This window comes from Nerophis lumbriciformis, linkage group LG26, assembly GCF_033978685.3.
Source record: "Nerophis lumbriciformis linkage group LG26, RoL_Nlum_v2.1, whole genome shotgun sequence".
NCBI classification, from domain to species: Eukaryota; Metazoa; Chordata; class Actinopteri; order Syngnathiformes; family Syngnathidae; genus Nerophis; species Nerophis lumbriciformis.
The window spans coordinates 21208970-21232500 of NC_084573.2; the positions used below are offsets into that span (position 1 = coordinate 21208970).

The following is a 23531-nucleotide window of genomic DNA, read 5'->3' on the forward strand; positions in this document are numbered from 1 at the left end:
CAGGCACGTTCTCAGTTGGTTATTTATGTGTCATATAACATACACTTATTCAGCCTGTTGTTCACTATTCTTCATTTATTTTAAATTGCCTTTCAAATGTCTATTCTTGGTGTTGGGTTTTATCAAATAAATTTCCCCCAAAAATGCGACTTATACTCCAGTGCAACTTATATATGTTTTTTTCCTTCTTTATTATGCATTTTCGGCAGGTGCGATTTATACCCCGGTGCGACTTATACTCCGAAAAATACGGTAATCTAATGTATATGTAAAAAGTGGATACAGTGCACAATAGCATTTCTTGCATATCAAGGTACAGTGTGTGTACAGTGTGTGTTCCCTGTAAGGTTTACTAAAAGCACTTTTGAGCAGTCTAAATTCCAGCATCCTTCAAGGCAAACAAACGCTTGCTTTTGTGGGACCACTGAGACTTATTTAAAATTGTTGAAAAATGGTAGAATAATGTGACACTAGACAATTAATAACACTTAAAGTAAATAGTGGGATTCAATGGTGTGATTACCGTATTTTTCGGACTATAAGTCGCAGTTTTTTTCATAGTTTGGCCGGGCTCCAGTGTGACTTAAATATGTTTTTTTCCTTTTTTATTATGTATTTTCGGCAGGTGCGACTTATACTCTGGTGCGACTTATACTCCGAAAATACAGTATGTAATTTATTATAGCTTGTATGGTTTAAAATGCATATTTAAATAATGGGGGCTAAGAAATGAGAAGTCTAGATGATTATTCAATCTTGAAAAAGCAGCACCACGCAGACAGTTAAGCATGTTTGCACAGTGATTAGGGACCGTCCTGTTATTATTTCCCTGTGCAAATACTGGGACAGGCGATGACGGAAGCTCGCTTACCTCCGGGCACCTGCTCCATAAAGATCTTGATGAAGCCGTTCTCGCTAATAGAGCCCAGGTATTGGACGATGTTCTTGTGCTTCAGGTGCTTGTGGAGGGCGATCTCCTCGTGCAGGGGTTGAGAATACCTGCAATGAAAATAGCAAATCAAAAACACACATACCGGTAATGTATAGTCTGGGCAATAAAACAGGACACCATTTTTCTTTTTAAACACACACCGTTAAATAGCACCCTGTCTAAATTATTCACGCACCGGCTCCTTTACTCTCAAACATATGGTTAGCGGATCAGTGTGTCAGTGTAATCATTCTGTCCGTCACAGGTGGAGGCCGGGAGTCTTCGCTAGAAGCAGTCCCTCATGTGAGATCAATTTAAAGTACACCGCAAACCACCAGACATGACACTCTTGTGTGCTTCTCACTTTCACTTTTGATGAGCAGCAACTAGGGCTGTCCCAATACCAATATTTTGGTACCGGTACCGAAATATAAAAACTGTATCTTTAAACTTTTTGATACTTTTCAAATTGTCATTATTGGCTTTTCTTTATTTATTACATTTAATTTTATAGTGCACATACTAGACAACTTCTCTTTTTATAGTAAGTAAGCAAACGGGTTTGAAAAGCTCCTAATTTATAAAAACGTATGCAGTAACATATTGTGTCATTTTCTATTCTATTATTTTGTTAACATTATAAGGGGCAAGCGGTAGAAAATGGATGGATGAATGGATTATTAATTTCATTTACTGTCCATATCTGGTTACCGTATTTTTCCAACCATAGGGCGCACCACATTATAAGGCGGCCTGCCAATGAGTGGTTCTATTTTCTTTAATGTTCTATATTCTCCAAGAAACATCAACTTTTTGGTCTTGCTTGCTTACCGGTACTTGCTAGCGTCATTTAGTGAACAGGCTGCAGTCCACACGTATCTCTTATGTGTGACTGCCATCTACTATTATAAGGCGGACTGCCAATGAGTGGGTCTATTTTCTTTAATGTTCTATATTCTCCAAGAAACATCAACTTTTTGGTCTTGCTTGCTTACCGGTACTTGCTAGCGTCATTTAGTGAACAGGCTGCAGTACACACGTATCTCTTATGTGTGACTGCCATCTACTATTATAAGGCGGACTGCCAATGAGTGGGTCTATTTTCTTTAATGTTCTATATTCTCCAAGAAACATCAACTTTTTGGTCTTGCTTGCTTACCGGTACTTGCTAGCATCATTTAGTGAACAGGTTGCAGTCCACACGTATCTCTTATGTGTGACTGCCATCTACTATTATAAGACGGACTGCCAATGAGTGGGTCTATTTTCTTTAATGTTCTATATTCTCCAAGAAACATCAACTTTTTGGTCTTGCTTGCTTACCGGTACTTGCTAGCGTCATTTAGTGAACAGGCTGCAGTCCACACGTATCTCTTATGTGTGACTGCCATCTACTATTATAAGGCGGACTGCCAATGAGTGGGTCTATTTTCTTTAATGTTCTATATTCTCCAAAAAACATCAACTTTTTGGTCTTGCTTGCCTACCGGTACTTGCTAGCGTCATTTGGTGAACAGGCTGCAGTACACACGTATCTCTTATGTGTGACTGCCATCTACTATTATAAGGCGGACTGCCAATGAGTGGGTCTATTTTCTTTAATGTTCTATATTCTCTAAGAAACATAAACTTTTTGGTCTTGCTTGCTTACCGGTACTTGCTAGCGTTATTTAGTGAACAGGCTGCAGTCCACACGTATCTCTTATGTGTGACTGCCATCTACTATTATTATAAGGCGGACTGCCAATGAGTGGGTCTATTTTCTTTAATGTTCTATATTCTCCAAAAAACATCAACTTTTTGGTCTTGCTTGCCTACCGGTACTTGCTAGCGTCATTTAGTGAACAGGCTGCAGTACACACGTATCTCTTATGTGTGACTGCCATCTACTATTATAAGACAGACTGCCAATGAGTGGGTCTATTTTCTTTAATGTTCTATATTCTCTAAGAAACATCAACTTTTTGGTCTTGCTTGCTTGCCGGTACTTGCTAGCGTCATTTAGTGAACAGGCTGCAGTCCACACGTATCTCTTATGTGTGACTGCCATCTACTATTATAAGGCGGACTGCCAATGAGTGGGTCTATTTTCTTATAAAAAGCGCACTGGGTTAAAAGGTTCATATTCTGATTTTTTTTTTACTACATTTAAAACACTTACTTGTGGTCTACAAAACATTTAATGGTGGTTCTTTGATAACAATTCTGCATAGAATGTTTTCAAGCCGCTTTCTGACAGTCTCTTGTCCCGTTTTCTGGGCGCTCTTATTTACGTGCCTCCACTTTGACTGTGTCTTCTCACTGTCATCTTTGTTGTACCGGTAGTTTTATGACAGATATAAGTTATATCTGTAAGAAATGGCAACATTGGAAGATGAATACCCCACAACAAGAGGATAGAGAAAAAGAAGGAGCTTATTGACTACGATGTAGGCTACAATGGCAGATGCGCGCAAATTTTCGGTACTTATGCAGATCCCAAATACATAACAGCAGGTACCAATAGGTAAGAAAAGTTGGCTTTACATAAAAAAAGGCCAGATAATATGTCTACTAATAGGTGCCATTTTGGGGTCCTTATACACACACCATAATAATTCCCATATGTTGAAGCACAGTACGTCTGACTACGGTAGCCGTAATGCTTCGCGTTCCATCAAGCGGTGCAGCTTCGTAGCTTACCAAAGTCGTACTAAAACATTTTGACAGATTTTTGAGAGCGGTGTGTAATGTTCTATATTCTCCAAGAAACATCAACGTTTTGGTCTTGCTTGCTTACCGGTACATGCTAGCGTCATTTAGTGAACAGGCTGCAGTCTACACGTATCTCTTATGTGTGACTGCCATCTACTGGGCACATTTATCATTACGCCACGTACCAAATAAAATTGCTTGAAAGGTCAGTAAGCACAACCAGAATTATTAGGTCACTAAGCGCATCAGGGTTATGAGGCACACTGTCCATTTTTGAGAAAAAAGAAAGGATTTTAAGTGTGCCTTACCATCTTTTACTACTTATCTGAATTGATCCGCCCATTTGTTTACAATCAGGAGCGCTAGCTTGCAGTTAGCGGTTATTATATCCTCCAGTGTGTAGTGAGGCATGTTTAGCTATTCCTAGTACACCAGGGAAGATAATTGTAAGAAATGTAGTTTCTTTGTCGCCAAGGAGGCGAGGATAAGTGGTTTAAGAAGTAAAACACTGCGGAGGGACATTAGTAGCTAACTAGCTATGTTTTAAAGCGCCGCTCTGCAGTGTTTATAGCTTCACCTTTATCGTTTTTTTTTAAAGCCATTCCCCCTCTTCTGTCTTCACACTGTTTCTGTGTGTGTTGACTCACATGCGCCTCGGCTCGTATTACCAACAATGTCACATCATGTCAAAGAAAAAAAAATACCGGTATTTTTCAAGGGCAGTATAGTACCTTTATCAATTATTTGGTACTGTACTACCTTATTAGTACCGGCATACCGTACAACCTTAACAGTAACACAGATGAACAAAATGATATTTGTCTGAAACGTGGTGCTTTTGCAGCACGATACATTAATGGACAGATAATAGGAGTACACATCACCTGCTGTCTCTCTCCGGTATCTCTTTGATGGCCAATCGGACCTGGTTGCTGAGGTCCCGGCCTGCATACACCACTCCAAATGTGCCTTTTCCAAGAACCACCCTGTCACCGTGCTCTTCGTACTCATAGTCGTACTAAAAAGACAAAGGCAGGTAACTTATGTACTGTAAATCCGGTCAAAGCTTGAAAATGTTGTCCCAAAAATGTTGTCAAAAAGAAATACAATCATGTGTGCTTACGGACTGTATCCCTGCAGACTGTATTGATCTATATTGATATATAATGTATATATTGTGTTTTTTATGTTGATTTAATAAAAAAAATAAAAATTTTTTTTTAAATATTTATAAAAAAAAATTATTTTATATTTTATTTTTATTTTTTTAAATTTCTTATGCGGCCGGTACCGGTCCATGGACCGATTGGTACCGGGCCGCAAAAAAAAATAAAAAAATATTCATATTCAAATAAAAAAAAATTTTTGGTGACTGAATTGATTAAATACCTTTTTAAAAAATCTAAACACATTTTTAAATACATTTATAAAAAGAGGTTTTTAGGCCATCTCCGCGCTTACTTGCAATATGTCATATTAGCAGCCAAGAGCAGCTTCTGCAATCTGTTTTAAAAAAGTTTTATAATAATTTTTATACCAAATAATAAATTGCGAGAATGGGTTTGCATCGAGAATCGGGTTGAAACAAGAATCGTTTCTGAATCAAATCGGAATCGAATCGTGAGTTGCTATAAGATTCACATCCCTATTAATTAGGGGTGTCCCGTTACTACTTTTTATTGGAGCCTCGAGTATTGACCGATACTGATATTGATCTGATTAGATATCAGCAGGAATTATTTATCATTTTATTTTTTTGTGAAAAAGTTAAATTACTTAAAAAGAAAAACAACTGTAAGTATGAAAACTCTTGCCTATTCACATTCAACCCTCTCAAATGGACTGTTTTAAGTTGAAGTGGCGCGGCATTGGGATTTTTGCCGACACATATGGTTGTGGTTATGGTTTTGATTTCTTTCAAACATGCATACAGTTACTATACTGCAGCGACATCACATTTATCTACAGTTACTCATTACAACATGTCCAACAAGAAGTAGGAAGAAGCAAAATGTATTTAATCCCAATCCATTTCATAGCAATTTCTTACACATTTGTTTGTTCACTTCCTGTGCTCGATTGGTAACACAAAATACATAAAGAAATAATCAATATAGTTTTCACGAATAATTAGTGAAGTGAGTTGTGATTCCCATAATGAGTAACCAAAATAATTAATTAAGTTAAACTCATGACACAGTAAATTGAATGATGCGGACACACTTGTTACTTGACATTTTCAATACGTTCCCGCCTTGGAGACTTTGTATGTGTAAGTAATATAGAACTCAATTTACGTGATACTTGTTTATATTGACAAATGCGTTTTAGACTACAATATTCTTCAATTAAGGACCCATATTACACATGTCTAGCTTGTGTGCTTGGCTGTTGTGTAGCTGTTAGCTTCGAGTATCCTATAGCCTACCATGGTTATCTTTTGTAAATTACTGGACTAAAATACAGGATAAGACCAAACTTGTGTGTTTATTACACAAGTAAAAGTGCTGCGGGACTGCTTGTATTGGAGCTTAAAGGCCTACAGAAACCCACTACTACCGACCACGCAGTCTGATAGTTTATATATCAATGATGAAATCTTAACATTGCAACACATGCCAATACGGCCGAGTTAGCTTATTAAAGTGCAATTTTAAATTTTGCGCGAAATATCCTGCTGAAAACGTCTCGGTATGATGACGTCAGCGCGTGACGTCACAGATTGTGGAGAACATTTTGGGACAGCATGGTGGCCAGCTATTAAGTCGTCTGTTTTCATCGCAAAATTCCACAGTTTTCTGGACATCTGTGTTGGTGAATCTTTTGCAATTTGTTCAATGAACAATGGAGACAGCAAAGAAGAAAGCTGTAGGTGGGAAGCGGTGTATTGCGGCCGACTGCAGCAACAACACAAACACGGCCGGTGTTTCATTGTTTACATTCCCAGAAGATGACAGTCAAGCTTTACCATTGGCCTGTGGAGAACTGGGACAACAGAGACTCTTACCAGGAGGACTTTGAGTTGGATGCGCAGACGCGGTACCGTGAGTACGCATGCAGCTGCGGCTTCCAAACATTTGATCGCTTGCCCGTACGTGCGTGCCGCTATGTGCATGTCACGTACGTAACTTTGGGGACTTTGGGGAAATATATGTGCTGTATGAACTTTGGGGAGGTGAACGGTACTTTGGGCTGTGGGATTGAGTGTGTTGTGCAGGTGTTTGAGTTGTATTGGCGGGTTATATGGACGGGAGGGGGGAGGTGTTTGTTATGCGGGATTAATTTGTGGCATATTAAATATAAGCCTGGTTGTGTTGTGGCTAATAGAGTATATATATGTCTTGTGTTTATTTACTGTTTTAGTCATTCCCAGCTGAATATCAGGTCCCACCCGCCTCTCACAGCATCTTCCCTATCTGAATCGCTCCCACTGCCCTCTAGTCCTTCACTCTCACTTTCCTCATCCACAAACCTTTCATCCTCGCTCAAATTACTGGGGAAATCGTCACTTTCTCGGTCAGAATCGCTCTCGCTGCTGGTGGCCATGATTGTAAACAATGTGCAGATGTGAGGAGCTCCACAACCTGTGACATCACGCTACTCGTCTGCTACTTCCGGTACAGGCAAGGCTTTTTTTTTAGCGACCAAAAGTTGCTAACTTTATCGTCGATGTTCTCTACTAAATCCTTTCAGCAAAAATATGGCAATATCGTGAAATGATCAAGTATGACACATAGAATGGACCTGCTATCCCCGTTTAAATAAGAAAATCGCATTTCAGTAGGCCTTTATATTGGACATTCTAGAACAGGGGTGTCAAACTCATTTGGGCTGGACTGGTAAAATCACGGCATGATGACTTAAAAATAAAGACAACTTCAGATTGTTTTCTTTGTTTAAAAATAGAACAAGCGCATTCTGAAAATGTACAAATCATAATGTTGTTGTTTTTTTTACACTTACATGTTTCAGTTAATAGTATTCTATCTTTATTTGTCGTTATTTATATTTTCTGAAAAAATTATGTGATAATGTTCATCAGTCAACTCATTGGTGTTAATTTTCAATCATCAAGATAAAAAAAAGTATATCAAAATCAAATTACAGGATGTTATTTATGTAGTTAGATCATTTTCCTCGCCTGATGTACTAACATCATGTGGTTTATTTTGTACATATGTAGCATCATCTACAAAGATACAAATAATTGCGACATCCAGTGAATTGCATAACGTGGACCCCGACTTAAACAAGTTGAAAAACGTATTCGGGTGCTACCATTTAGTGGTCAATTGTACGGAATATGTACTGTACTGTGCAATCAACTAATAAAAGTTTCAATCAATCAATCAAAGTGGACACTTTTAAAACAGCAGTTTATTTCAATCAAAAATTTCAGGTTAATTTTTATACTTAGCAAATTGATCCCGCGGGCCGGATAAAACCTGTTCGCGTGCCTGATCCGGCCCTCGGGGTGTACGTTTGACACCTCTGTTCCAGATGCAAGCTAATATAATCCGATACTTGTATTTTTGCTGATATCGCACTGATATCAATTATTAGATTAGGACACTGACTGAGCAGTTTGCTCGTTACTGCTATTCCAACGTTGTGCAATATACAATACACAATAACAAGTGTGAGCGACTCACTTCTAATGTGTCCGCGTCGCAGTCTCCTTCGTCAGGACCTCGCCAGGCCTCCTCGGTGATGCTGTTGACCAGATCACAAAACCTGAGAAAAGACATGCCATAAAATGTAAATAACGTTATAGTAACTATACAAATGGGACTCATTACCTCCCTGCTTGGCTCTCAGCATCAAGGGTTGGAATTGGGGGTTAAATCACCAAAATGATTCCCGAGCGCGGCCACCGCTGCTGCTCACTGCTCCCCTCACCTCCCAGGGGGTGGAACAAGGGGATGGGTCAAATGCAGAGGGTAATTTCACCACACCTAGTGTGTGTGTGACTATCAGTGGTACTTTAACTTTAACTTATATTGTTTTTGACCCTTATGTGACTTGATATTATTTTTAAGGAGTAAGCTGATCATCTTTCTTGATGTGTGAAGTCCAGGTCCCGCCTAAGCAAACGGCCAGCATGAGGCGCTAGTTAGCTTGTTACTGACTCGCTCGCTGCTTTATGCGCACACAATTCATTTTATTATTTTAAAGTTGTACATTAAATTAGTGGTTAACTGCTTTTTACACTTGCATGACCGTTCAAAAAAATGGCTTCAGGACATTTTTACACAATGCTAAAATGCCACTGCAAACATTGCCTGCACTGACAATGAAGGCAGTTTGACTATGGAAAAATTACAGTTAAACTTAATATTTTCTTTTTTGTGGCAAAATTAAATAAAAACTAAGCCAGTTAAAATAGATGATGAAAATGTATATTTCACATACATATAAATTCATATATATTGCATGACCAATATATTATTTTCACAAGCTTTTCAATCATTTTTATGAATGTTTTATTTATTTATTTTTTAAATTATCATTACATAAAACCTCTCATACATTCTTACATACACAATGAATGTAATAATTACACATGTTTTTTGTTAAATTGATTAGAGTCGGTGTATCCTAAATGTGGCCTGCAGCTAATTTTATAAAGGCCTGCGGCACATTTTTATAAATAGTAGAAATAATAGGAATACAATATCAAAAAGGTGTGGTGTAACGAGAGAATGTTGCAATATTGACATTGATAACACAAAGCTGCCATGCAAGCAGTTTGGCATTGCTCCAAAAATAATAAAAACTTATAATCAACGGATAAATCCGCAAGTTGAGGTAGGGATTTAAGCGTGACAAGTAAAAATAATATATTGATATGACTTATTTTAATACTTAGTAACACTAAGAGTCTGATATTTTTTTTTTTAACTGTCATTTTTCAAAAAATAATTATGAATTAAAAGCAACGTTGTTAGGAATTATTTACCTATTTAAGGCTCCGATTACTTCCCATCGAATAGTCTTCTTTTTGTGTGTGTGTTTTTTTACCATAAAAACAGGGTGTTCTTTGACACAAAGGGACAACAAATGTAAACTTTGTGTCAAATGATTGATCTGAAGTTGATCTACAGCTATTTTAACGACGAAAGTAAAAAAAACTTAACACTTTAATGACAGAGACCCTTTTGGGTTCTTGGGACTTTTAACATTCACCAAGATTGAGGGGAGCCCTGGACCCTAATGCTTACAATAAACATTGTATTGGTTTTGAAAATGCAAAATATTAAAAAAGCCCTCACTGGCTTTCATCTTTCAGTGTGCGACCCTCAGTGGAAAAATATTTGGACACCCCTGAATTAGAATTGTACCACACTTAAGTTAGAGTTAAAGTACCAATGATTGTCACACACACACTAGTTGTGGTGAAATTTGCCCTCTGCATTTGACCCATCCCCTTGTTCAGCCCCTGGGAGGTGAGCGAAGCAGTGAGCAGCAGCAGTGGCCGCGCCCGGGAATCATTGTGGTGATTTAGCGCCCAATTCCAACCTTTGATGCTGAGTGCCAAGTAGGGAGGTAATGGGTCCCATTTTTATAGTCTTTGGTATGACTCGGCCGGGGTTTGAACTCACAACTAGGGATGTCCAATAATGGCTTTTTGCCGATATCCGATATTGTTCAACTCTTTAATTACCGATACCGATATCAACCGATACCGATATCAACCGATATATACAGTCGTGGAATTAACACATTAATATGCCTGATTTGGACAACCAGGTATGGTGAAGATAAGGTACTTTAAAAAAAAAATAATAACAAATAAAATAAGATAAATAAATTTAAAACATTTTCTTGAATAAAAAATAAAGTAAAACAACATAAAAACAGTTACATAGAAAATAGTAATTAATGAAAATGAGTCAAATTAACTGTTAAAGGTTAGTACTATTAGTGGACCAGCAGCACGCACAATCATGTGTGCTTATGGACTGTATCCCTTGCAGACTGTATTGATATATATTGATATATAATGTAGGAACCAGAATATTAATAAGAGAAATAAACAACCCTTTTGTGTGAATGAGTGTAAATGGGGGAGGTTTTTTTTGGGTTGGTGCACTAATTGTAAGTGTATCTTGTGTTTTTTATGTTGATTTAATAAAAAATAAAAAAATCGATAATAAAAATAACAATACCGATAATTTCCGATATAACATTTTAACGCATTTTTCGACATCTCTACTCACAACCTACCGATCTCAGGGTGGACACTCTAACCACTCATTTTTTATTAGAAATAAACAATTTGCTCCATTCCTAAGATGTATCTATTGAAGAGTTTAGCATATGCTAAAGGTGCCATTATTGCAAAAGTATGTGGCTGGCACTCTTATCCAGACGTTATTACAGTATGTTTGCAAGCATACCTCCCACACACACACACAGCGACAGGATAATAACCTTTAACACGCTCACTACAGACAACCTGGGATTCAGCATGTTGCCTCGTTGCACACATTGTGCACGCAGGTGCTGCACGTGTGGCTGTCTCCCGTCTCACATGCCGTCTTCCCATCACACCGTCTTCCCTTCACTGTTTTCTATGCAAAGAAGAGCGCCATGACAACAGTAGGCATGACTCATTGACTTTTCACACGCCACGTCACGGCGGTGCTCGGGAGCCTCCGAGGGGGGAAAAAAAAACGGAACACTTTCCCTGATCAGCGAGCGAGGATGACAAACGAAGCAAGGCGTGTGTGCGATAACAAGGAAGTGTGAAATGTTGCACCTGAGCGCTGCACTGACACGGACGGGTGCCTCAAGTGCGGATAGTTAGTACGTGGCGTAAGTGTTCTACTCAACAATAACAACGTATAATTGCAAGTTTGCCATGATTTTCCAAACATCTGTCAACACAAGTACAGTGGAAACTCGATTCACGAACCACAGCCCGAATAAAAATACACTTTGATGTAGAGATGTCCGATAATGGCTTTTTTGCCGATATCCAATATTCCGATATTGTCCAACTCTGGGGGGTTAGGGCGCAGCAGGGGGTGTATATTGTAGCGTCCTGGAAGAGTTAGTGCTGCAAGGGGTTCTGGGTATTTGTTCTGTTGTGTTTATGTTGTGTTACGGTGCGGATGTTCTCCCGAAATGTGTTTGTCATTCTTGTTTGGTGTGGGTTCACAGTGTGGCGCATATTTGTAACAGTGTTAAAGTTGTTTATACGGCCACCCTCAGTGTGACCTGTATGGCTGTTGACCAAGTATGCTTGCATTCACTTGTGTGTATGTGTGTGTGAAAAGCCGTAGATATTATGTGACTGGGCCGGCACGCGAAGGCAGTGCCTTTAAGGTTTATTGGCGCTCTGTACTTCTCCCTACCTCCGTGTGCACAGCGGCATTTTAAAAAGTCATAAATTTTACTTTTTTAAACCGATACTGATAATTTTGAAACCGATAACGATAATTTCCGATATTACATTTCAAAGCATTTATCGGCCGATAATATCGGCAGTTCGATATTATCGGACATCCCTACTTTGATGTATCAACATTTCATCCACTCATTGTGTGTCTGCAGTGTAGCCATTTTGTGGCCGGCAGCACATCCATTGTGGGTGGGCTACTGTGCTACTTTGTGTGCTTTCTAAGAGATTTTTAGCCTTTTTCTAGTTTTGCTAGCTTAACATGGGTCCAACAAAAGCAATGGACAAGCAATGTGTTGTTGGAAACATTCCGAACGTGTCCACAGCGTTGTCGACACTGCCTACCCCCCTTGCCCCTCCTTTGCGAAGATTAACCGACAAGGTAAAGTGGATTAAAAAAAATTCTACTAATCATTAGGGCTGGGAAGATAATACGATATCAATCTATATCGCGATAGACACAATCGATATCAACATAACATGTGTTTGATAAAATATTCAATATATACATATATTTTTTGGTCGGAAGAAACCAGAAATTATGAAGCAAGATTTGTTTCATGAAGTCACTCACGCTTTGGGAACCCAGAAAACAGGAAACAGGAAGTATCACTGAGCAATAGGAGGGACACGTTAACAGCCAATCACGTAACAGTATCAGCTACACCTTTCAGGTCCCAGACTGTAGTCGAGGAGCGCAGAGGAGACGTTCCCCCCCAGGACCGATGTTTTCGTTAGGGGTATCACTCTTCACTTTACAATGGGTCTGCTAAGCTCTGCTTTCGGGTCGAAATGACGAGGCCTTGACAATTTGGTCGCTATATTCTTATTTCTGCCGGACATATTCGCCTGTCGCCAGTACTGCTGCATGCTACCGCTTGCTCTCCTAACTCTTCCACTCACTCACTGCCATCACTCACCCAACACACTGCCATTCTTAAAGGAGCACACACACATACGCTACTCTCATAACACTAGTGTGGTTACCGTCTTTCTGTCTTGCTGTGGATTCTCTGCATGGAGTGAGAAGAGAAACTGTGATATCTTGATATTAGGGCTGTCAAGTTAACGCGATAATAATGCCTTAACTATGAATTTCAATAACGGCACTAAGTTTTTAAACAGCCGATTAACACGAACACTTCCTTTTTGACCCTCCTGCCGTGCCGTAGCGGGGGAACTTGGCTGCAGTTCACTTGCTACTGATGAGCCACAAGCGAGCAGAAATGGAAAGAGAAAGGCACATTATGGAAATATCAGGTTGAAAGCCTTTTAACAAGTTGTTCTCCCGACAAGAAAAGACTATTTTTTTACCGTGAGAAGGGACAACATCCCTGCAGCAAACACCTGCTGTGCGTGTCGTTCTAGAGGTAGGTGGTGCTTCACTTCCGTGTTCAGATTACGGTTAAGGTGCAGTAATAACATAACATTTAGATCAGGGGTCTCAAACTCAATTTACCTGGGGGCCACTGGATGCAGAAACTGGGTGAGGCTGGGCCGCAAGAAAAGATTTCTTAAAAAAATCTAACATGCAATGAATTCACCTTCTTTGAATGGCTATCCCGCCCTAGCAACATACTTGCCAACAATGTTCCCTCTAATTTTTCATGTGTGTGAGCAAACGCAAAAACTCCCTGAGCATTCAGTGGAGCCCATGTGAGCAACATCAGACGTGCACACTGTGGCTACACCAGCAGCACACCTGTCCCAAACCTGACTAAATAAGTTCAATCTCCATCCATCCATCCATTTTCTACCGCTTGTCCCTTTCGGGGTGGCGGGGGGTGCTGGAGCCTATCTCAGCTGCATTCGGACAAGTCCCCACCTCATCGCAGGGCCAACACAGATAGACAGACAACATTCTCTTATTATTATAATCAAATGACAGCAGTCATTTCTATGAGGTTATTTTCTAATATAAGTGTTTAGGCCCACTTACAATGACAATAACACAAAATATTGTTTTTTATGAACTGTGTACTTGTATTGTTTGTCTGGGTGGAGGTCCTGCTTTGGAAATAATTTGTACCCTTTTCAGACATTGCATTTAGTTCCCATTAAAACATTCACATGTTACACAATGAGATGTAAGCAGGGGATCATGTGTACATTCCTGCAACTTCCTCTTTGTAAAAAATATATTTTTATTAGTATTTATTTAATATACTAACAGCATTTCATGATTAATATTCATAAATTAAGATTCCTAATAAATGACACTAAAATAAGCACACATTTGATTGGTAAATCATAGTGTAACGACCTGGAATGGGGTGGGGTTGGTGGTAGCGGGGGTGTATATTGTAGCCCGGAAGAGTTAGGGCTGCATGGGATTCTGGGTATTTGTTCTGTTGTGTTTATGTTGTGTTACGGTGCGGTGCGGATGTTCTCCCGAAATGTGTTTGTCATTCTTGTTTGGTGTGGGTTCACAGTGTGGCGCATATTTGTAACAGTGTTAAAGTTGTTTATACGGCCACCATCAGTGTGACCGGTGTGGCTGTTGATCAAGTATGTCTTGCAGTCACTTACGTGTGTGTACAGAAGCCATATACAACATGTGACTGGGCTGGCACTCTGTTTGTATAGGTTGTAGAGGGCACTAAAGGCAGTGCCATTACGGCACGTCCTTAATATTGTTGTTTGGGTGAAAATCGGCAGACATTTGAGAGAATGGTTGCCCTGAAATTCGGGAGTTTCCCGGAAAAATCGGGAGGGTTGGCAAGTATGACGCTGTCAAGTGCCATTCATATAAAACTTGCGGGCCGCACTAACATTAAATTTTCATATTAAGGTGCGGGCCGCAAAATAACGTCTCGCGGGCCGCAATTGGCCCACGGGCCGCGTGTCTGAGACCAATGATTTAGATTGTTACTTTGACTGATTTAGTAAGTTTACATAAAAGCTCAACAAAAATAAAAGACGGTCGGCAGGATGTCGAAAGGAGCCTTTTTTTTTATTGCAAACAGTCGATCCATCATTAAAACATGTCAAGACACTTTCTCAAACCAATCACACACTTTTCCGTCTTCAAAATATAAGTGCTACACTATACATCCGGCTTAATTACAACTAGGGTTACTTCTTAATGTACGGGCTTAATATTAGCCACCACACCTAACAAAATAAAGTCATATAATGTATTGCAGTGTCCAGAAGAAAAGAAACAACGTCTGACGCTCTTTTTAGCTTTTATGGCCAATTTTTATGATAACAATGGGCCCAATTCCACCAAGTATTTCCTCCGTGCTTCACTACTAGAGAACCAACACTTGCTCATTCTCCACCGACACGGTGTGTTCACAGACCATGGGACAAATGGCCACCATAAGACACTAACATACACATTGCAATTGCGCACTGCTCAAGCGTCCTCTGCGCACAGCAAATATATGCCGCGCACCAAATCAAATCCCATCTGAATTCTAAACAAAATAAACATTTATTCTGTGTAATTTTGTAATGCAACTCTGAGTGACAGTGACAACAAGCGGCCCTAACGGTGTTCGTCAACACCGTTCAATTGAACACCGTTCAATTATTGTAACGTCTATCGAGATGCTTCGAGGCCAGGAATTACATCGATCACTTTATTGAGCAAAACTGTTTATATTCGTCCATAACCACACCAAAAACATGTGCAAAACACTTCTATCTCGAAAAACTAGTCATTTTCTGCCGTACAAACCAGGCCAAAACCAACTTGTCATCTGTCACCAACACGCATAGCACTAAGCCACTGGTGCGTTTATGGCCACACAAAAAGTCGGACAACTCAAACACCACACAAAGTTACACTATGACTCTTCAGTCATACGCAGTGTTGGGACTAACGCGTTACAAAGTAAGGCGTTACTGTAAGGCCGTTAGTTTCGGCGGTAACTAGTAATCTAACGCGTTATTTTGTATATTTAGTAACTCAGTTACCGTTACTACATGATGCGTTACTACATCAAAAGTAACGTAAAATAACGCAGTATCGGCTAGAAACAGAAGCGCTGCGGTGTCGTTCTTTGGAATCTTCCTCTGTCACAAGCCGGAGAGAAGAAAAGAGGCGCGGTCTATGTGTGTGTCTGGGTGTGGGTGTGGGGAGGGGAGGCACACACATGATCCGCGGTTTGATATATGAAACAAAACAAAAAAAAGTTGTTGGCACGTTCAGTCCACACACAGCGTGGTCATGGCGAGCGGAGTAACGGAGGAGCTTGAACGCCCCGCGCCATTGAATCGGTGTGTTTATAGGTGCAGACTCGGTTGTGCAAAACGAGGGTTTTAAACACATGCTGAACGTGCTTGAGCCACGTTACGACATCCCGTCGCGCACCCACTTCAGCGATAAGATTGTGCCAGGCAGGAGAAGAAAAAAGTTGTGGATGAACTATCCCGAGCATCATCTGTTGCGCTCATGACAGACGGGTGGACGTCCAGAGGAACTATAAGCGCTCACTTCATCACAGTAGACTGGGAGATGAGAAGACACGCCCCCTCTACGAGAGTCACCTTGCGCAGGTACTGACACAAGCAGCGGAGGAATGGAAGATAAAGATATCGCAGTCACACGTGATAATGCCAAAAATCAAATAATTACAGTGAATGAGGCAGGACTGGGACCACAGTTAGGTGCTTTGCACATGTAGTGAATTTGGCATCACAGAAGGGAATCTCAGTCAATAGGATGGAGCGCCTCTTTGGGAGGATCAGGAAGGTTTCTTACTTCCACCCAAGCACAACAGCTGCTCATGTGCTTAAGACAAAGCAAGAAATGCTAAAGCTGCCTGCTCATACATGATGTCCCAACGAGGTGGAACTCCACTTATGATATGTTGGAGCAGCAGGCAGCTATATACTCTGCATTGACCCACAACACCCTGAAGACAAATGTCACCCTGTCTGATGATGATGTGAGAGTGGCAGATGAGGTCCTCTAGGTGCTTAAACCCCTCAAAAGTGTTACATCTCTACTGAGCACTGAAACTTCACCATCTGTGTCAATGATCCTGCCACTGAAAACAAGGATTCTACAATCCATGGCTCCAAGTGTGGAAGACAGCAGCATCACTCCAGATGTCACGCTTTATTTCACTACCTATGTTTCAAGGAAGATGATGTGCCTTCTTATGTTGCACTTTAACTTGTTTTTTATTAATGGTCATTGGTCCAAGTTTAAAGAAAGGAGGAATGCCTTTTTATGTTGCACTGTTTTTCATTAATTATGTTAAAAGGAAAATAAAAATGCATGTCAAGTTGATCAACAGATTGTATTATTCTCCAGTGCAATAACAGTACTGAAATGAAGGCTAAAAGGGCATTAATGGGAGCTTTAAAAAAAAAAAAGAAGAAAAAAAGAAGTACCGTATTTTTCGGACTATAAGTCGCAGTTTTTTTCATAGTTTGGGATAGTGCGATTTATATATGTTTTTTTCCTTCTTTATTATGCATTTTCGGCAGGTGCGACTTATACTCCGAAAAATACGGGAACTAAATAGTTACTTTTCACAGTAACGCATTCATTTTTGGTGTAAGTAACTGAGTTAGTAACTGAGTTACTTTTGAAATAAAGTAACTAGTAACTGTAACTAGTTACTGGTTTTCAGTAACTAACCCAACACTGGTCATACGTGTGCTTATTCTACTGTCATTTATTATTAATGTTAATTTATTTATATTAATCATGGAATTCTGTTACTAGAGAAAGTTACAGGAATGCACACTTCATCCTATGCTTACATTTCATTGTGCAACATGAGGATGTTTAAGCGGAACTAAATGTGATCTCTGAAAGGGGTACACATGATTTCCAAAGCAGTGCTTTTGGTATAAAGTTAAGTTAGGTTAAATGAAAGTATTATTATTATTATTATTATTGTTATTTATCTTACGGTATATATCAAAAATAATATTGAGCAAAATTTAATTGAAATATTGTCGATGTGGCCCTCCAGCAGTGCTCGGGTTGCTCATGCGGCCCCTGGTAAAAATTAATTGCCCACCCCTGTTTTATTGGAATATCAGTATTTAAATTGAAAAATGAAGCGTGAGAAGAAGCGGTAGGTCAGGGGGGAAACACACACCCACCTTTTGCAGTGCATCTCGGTGCAGAAATAAATCTGAAAGTCCTCCGCATTGTGAAGGACGTAGAGGAAAGCGCTCCGCTCGTCAAACTTGGAGATGCTACGGAGAGACAGTGGACGCATTGCCATGAGAGCGGACACGAGTCACATAGAGAAAGAAGGTTAAGTGCATGTGCTGAATGCAGAAGCAAAAAGATGCATTATGATAATTGGTTTGGAATGGAAAGATAGCTTGAATTCACCGATTATATGCAAACTCTCATGCGCTTGGCTGCAAGTGGGTCAGCGTTACGGAGTGACTGTGCAGTACATGTGCTTGGATAGATGTTATTGTGTCTCACTGCAGGCTGAGTGGGCTCCGAGAATGAGTCGTTCCCTAGCAACATGTGAGCAAAGCCCTCCATGTCTCCGTGCTGACACTCAATTCCTCTGAGGTTTGTGGAAATAGAGAGCAAAATTCATACTAACCGGCCACAGCAGAGCGCTGTGCTATTTATGGTTGACTTTTCAAGGCTAAGGGGTGATAATGTGCCTGTGAATTAAATGCAACACTTGTTTTTATCGCTACATGTACTGTGCATGCACACATTGGCTTTGGCACTGACCTGACGCCTCGCACAAAAGTGGCGCTGAAGTTCCACTCGTGTATCCCCTTGTTCTGCAGAACACAACCATAAATAAACGTCATTGGAAGGGACAAGCGGTAGAAAATGGATGTATGGATGGATGAAGCTTCCGGTAGATAATGTATAACTGCGTTTAGTGTAGAGTACAATATAATGTTGAGAGCTGCGTTATAGTAGTGGGACATTTGTAACATGATTGAAAATCTGATGGTTGACCTTTTAGTAGTGAAAAGAGGTTATTTAACACTTATAGTGGGCATTTTATTGTTCTTTCAGGTACATTTTTGCTCTATTTTGGGCCAAAAATCTGGTTATTTTGAACGATTTTATTATATAAGAGTTTTTTCGTGTTCAATTTTATTATGATTGTTTACATTTTTTTTATATATCAACGATACACTGGAAAATTGTTTAATTATTTTTGAGCGTATACACATTTTATTTGGATCAATATTTTTTTCTACTTTTTTTGCTCAAATTTCTTAATCGACCAAATAAAAATAGCAAATATATAATGTTTTTTTTATTTTTATTTTAACACTTTGAATGCCAATTTGATCTAATCGTGTATTTTTTTTTTTTTTTTTTAAAAATGTGCATAACATGAGTTGCCATTCATACAGTAAATGTTAAAGGGTTAAGGTACTGGGGTAAAGATCAGGCCTGAATATACATAAAATCAGTAATAACACAAACTTTGGTGTTTCATTTTGGAGGAAAAATTATAAAATTTGTCATATTTACTGTTTGGAATTTGATGGGACAATGTTGGGATTTTTTTAAATATGCTTTTAATTCTCCTGAGGACTCGCTAGCATCATGTTGACATAACTTAGCTTTTCAACCAAGGGTAGGAAGAAAGTGAGTGTGAAGGACAATGCCGAGAGATGATATACTGTATATCCACTGAATTGAAGAAAGAAATCATCAAAAACATGGTAGAGTGCGTAGCCGCCTTGGCCAGGCAGTTTGAGTGTAGCGCTGCTCGTCTGCACCATACTGAAGCAGAATGAGTCTAACTCCAACCAAGAGCATTAAAAGAATAATCAAACGGCAGACATTTATTCATGAAAATATGGAGAAGCTGCTGATGGTGTGTTTGACAGAGGAGCAGCTGGAAGGAGATACCGTAGAAGTCCACTCTCCAAGATAAATGCTATATATTACTATTACACTACTGTAGTTGTTTGTACTACATTTTACTGTATTTTCTCTCATACAATATCTCTTATCTAAAAGTTTGTTTTTTAAAATTGTGCTGTTTCGGGGGCCAAGCACCAGTTAAATGGATTTCAAATCATTTCAACGGGTGGCGGTGATTAGAGATACTCGTGTTTTGAGTTACAAACTATGTCCTAGAACTAGTTAGGCATGTACGTTGAGGTACTACTGTACTAATATATTGCTACTTAAATCCAAGTTAAAGGTTAAAGTTTTGTACAGTGTGGCATCTATTCAAGAATCAACATCTAGGAAATCTAGGTCTAAGTGAGACCTACATAGATGTTTTTGTTTCATGTCTCTACGACATTCGTACTGGGAGTTAGAGGCAGTTTTCTTCCTAGGGGGCGCTAAAGCGCAATTTTGAGTTTTGGGGTTTGATTTTTTACTAAAGAGTGTTGTTCGCGTTTATTGATGTGTGCGTCAAATTTGGTGAGTTTTGAAGCATGTTAAGGGGTTCAAAGTACAGCGCAAAGCTGCGGAAGAATAAGAAAGAATAATAAAACCTTACAAATTCAATAGGGTCCTCTGTCCCATTGTAAAAGGACTCCCGTTGGGATTCCTTTTACAATGGGCCATGCGGGCCCTAATTAAAGCTGCAAGCAGCGTTGGTCGGGCCCGCATATTTGGCAGGTGCTAGTCCTAAGTGTCCCAATACTTTTGTCCAGTTTTAGTCCTAAGTGTCCCAATACTTTTGTCAAGTTGTAGTCCTAAGTGTCCCAATACTTTTGTCCAGTGTAGGTGTCCCAATACTTTTGTCCAGTGGTAGTCCTAAGTGTCCCAATACTTTTGTCCAGTTTTAGTCCTACGTGTCCCAATACTTTTGTCTAGTGGTAGTCCGAAGTGTCCCAATACTTTTGTCCAATTTTAGTCCTAAGTGTCCCAATACTTTTATCCAGTTTTCGTCCTAAGTGTCCCAGTACTTTTGTCAAGTGTTAGTCCCAAGTGTCCCAATACTTTTGTCCAGTTTACGTCCGAAGTTTCCCAATACTTTTGTCCAGTTTTCGTCCTAAGTGTCCCAATACTTTTGTCAAGTGTTAGTCCCAAGTGTCCCAATACTTTTGTCCAGTTTACGTCCGAAGTTTCCCAATACTTATGTCAAGTTTTAGTCCTAAGTGTCACAATACTTTTGTCAAGTTTTAATCCTAAGTGTCCCAATACTTTTGTCCAGTTTTAGTCCTAAGTGTCCCAATACTTTTGTCCAGTTTTCGTCCTAAGTGTCCCAATACTTTTGTCAAGTGTTAGTCCCAAGTGTCCCAATACTTTTGTCCAGTTTTCGTCCGAAGTTTCCCAATACTTATGTCAAGTTTTAGTCCTAAGTGTCACAATACTTTTGTCAAGTTTTAATCCTAAGTGTCCCAATACTTTTGTCCAGTTTTAGTCCTAAGTGTCCCAAAACTTTTGTCCAGTTTTAGTCCTAAGTGTCCCAATACTTTTGTCCAGTTGTAGTCCTAAGTGTCCCAATACCTTTGTCCAGTGTCAGCGTCCCAATACTTTTGTCCAGTGGTAGTCTTAAGTGTCCCTGTACTTTTGTCAAGTTTTAGTCCCAAGTGGCCCAATACTTTTGTCAAGTTTTAGTCCTAAGTGTCCCAATACTTTTGTCCAGTTTTAGTCCTAAGTGTCCCAAAACCTTTGTCCAGTTTTAGTCCTAAGTGTCCCAATACTTTTGTTAAGTTGTAGTCCTAAGTGTCCCAATACTTTTGTCCAGTTTTAGTCCTAAGTGTCCCAAAACTTTTGTCCAGTTTTAGTCCTAAGTGTCCCAATACTTTTGTCAAGTTGTAGTCCTAAGTGTTTTTTCCTTTACCGTATAATTGTAATTCTCAACACTCCTAAAAATGCAAACCTATGCAGATACTAGGGTACAAAGCAACAACATGCATTTTTTTTAGGGAAAACATTTTTTTTCACAGAAAAGCCCAAAAAAGAGCAAATGAAAGACAGACCTTGTCATCAGAAGCGACGTGCCAGATGGACACCGTGTTGTCATCCACGTCTTTGTTTATGGACAAATATGACGGTTGGTACACTTTAGTGGGCTCCAATATCAACACCTTCGGGAAGGGATACAATCAGTTTTTTTTAAGGATGACATTATCTGTTTTTCCAAAATAAAAATAAAAATAATAATATTGAACCACCTACAGGAAACCTCACAGATGAGACATCTTTTTTGGTAGCTTCCACCAGGAAGTCCATCCAGAAGTCCACCAGTTCTTGTTTGGGAGCGGGCTGCTCTACGCCTGGCTTCTTGAAGTGCTGATAGATCAAAATGGTCTCCACCAGGGACCGAAGATACCTAAAGTCCACCAAACACATGATAATTACTATCAGAAAACGTATATCGTATTTTTCGGAGTATAAGTCGCTCCAGAGTATAAGTCGCACCGGCCGAAAATGCATAATAAAGAAGGAAAAAAACATATATAAATCGCACTGGAGTATAAGTCGCATTTTTTGGGGAAATTTATTTGATAAAACCCAACACCAAGAATAGACATTTGAAAGGCAATTTAAAATAAATAAAGAATAGTGAACAACAGGCTGAGTAAGTGTACGTTATATGAGGCATAAATAACCAACTGGTATGTTAACGTAACATATTATGGTAAGAGTCATTCAAACAACTATAACATATAGAACATGCTATACGTTTACCAAACAATCTGTCACTCCTAATCGCTAAATCCCATGAAATCTTATACGTCTAGTCTCTTACGTGAATGAGCTAAATAATATTATTTGGATATTTTACGATAATGTGTTAATAATTTCACACATAAGTCGCTCCTGAGTATAAGCCGCATCCCCGGCCAAACTATGAAAAAAACTGCGACTTATAGTCCAAAAAATACGGTACTTAAAATATTCATTACCGTGGTTGTAGTAGCATCATACTGCATACCGTATCTAATATTGGGATGACCTCATCAAGAATGACCACAATAATAGTCATTGCACCACAATAATACATGATAATAATGTAAATATATATCACTAATAACAAATAATGGCAGTATTTTTTTGCAATAATTTAGCATTTAAACTTTCTACATGAGGACACAATGCTGCTCTATTTGAGTACTTCAAACAAGCCAATGAGCTCCTTGCAATATTTATTTTCTCCCTCCCCAGATGCTTGCAGACGGGCCGCAGATGGCAGCCGAGCTCTCCGTGGTAAGTGGAGCACGCCATAAATCACAGACACCTGCCGGAGATGGACGCCTTTTTGGGCAATTTTAATCCCAAGTATCTGGCGATGCCTTCTCACCAGATGGGGGCTTTGAGTTTGAAGAGTTTCTCGGAGGCCTGGATGACCCTGGTGCTGTCGCAGGCCAGGATGCTGGCGCCCAGGAAGAAGCCCACGTCCCAGTAACTCTGCAGCTTGTCCAGGCTGCCCTTTTTTCCCAGCAGGCTGCTCAGTTTCACACCTGGTGAAGCGACAACAATGCAAAACACAACATTTCCAGAAACGAGTGAGCGTCAAATCAGAATGCTATTGATGCTATTTCAGGCAACTAGGATGCATTCAGTACATTTCAGAACTGAACATTAATCATGTGATAATGCCAATGTAACTAGTAGAGCAT

General features: G+C 39.5%; 1 protein-coding gene across 1 annotated transcript in view; it reads right to left on the bottom strand.

The window, feature by feature from the left end:
- map3k5 (mitogen-activated protein kinase kinase kinase 5) overlaps nt 1-23531 on the bottom strand; it is a 198083-nt gene that overhangs the window by 66624 nt on the left and 107928 nt on the right. Inside the window, exons 9-16 of the mRNA XM_061987193.2 lie at nt 23213-23372; nt 22087-22240; nt 21888-21995; nt 18703-18755; nt 18102-18197; nt 8278-8359; nt 4510-4643; nt 872-999 (exon numbers count right to left, since the gene is read on the bottom strand). Of these exons, the coding sequence (XP_061843177.2) occupies nt 872-999; nt 4510-4643; nt 8278-8359; nt 18102-18197; nt 18703-18755; nt 21888-21995; nt 22087-22240; nt 23213-23372 (915 nt within the window). The remainder of the gene's footprint in view (nt 1-871; nt 1000-4509; nt 4644-8277; nt 8360-18101; nt 18198-18702; nt 18756-21887; nt 21996-22086; nt 22241-23212; nt 23373-23531) is intronic.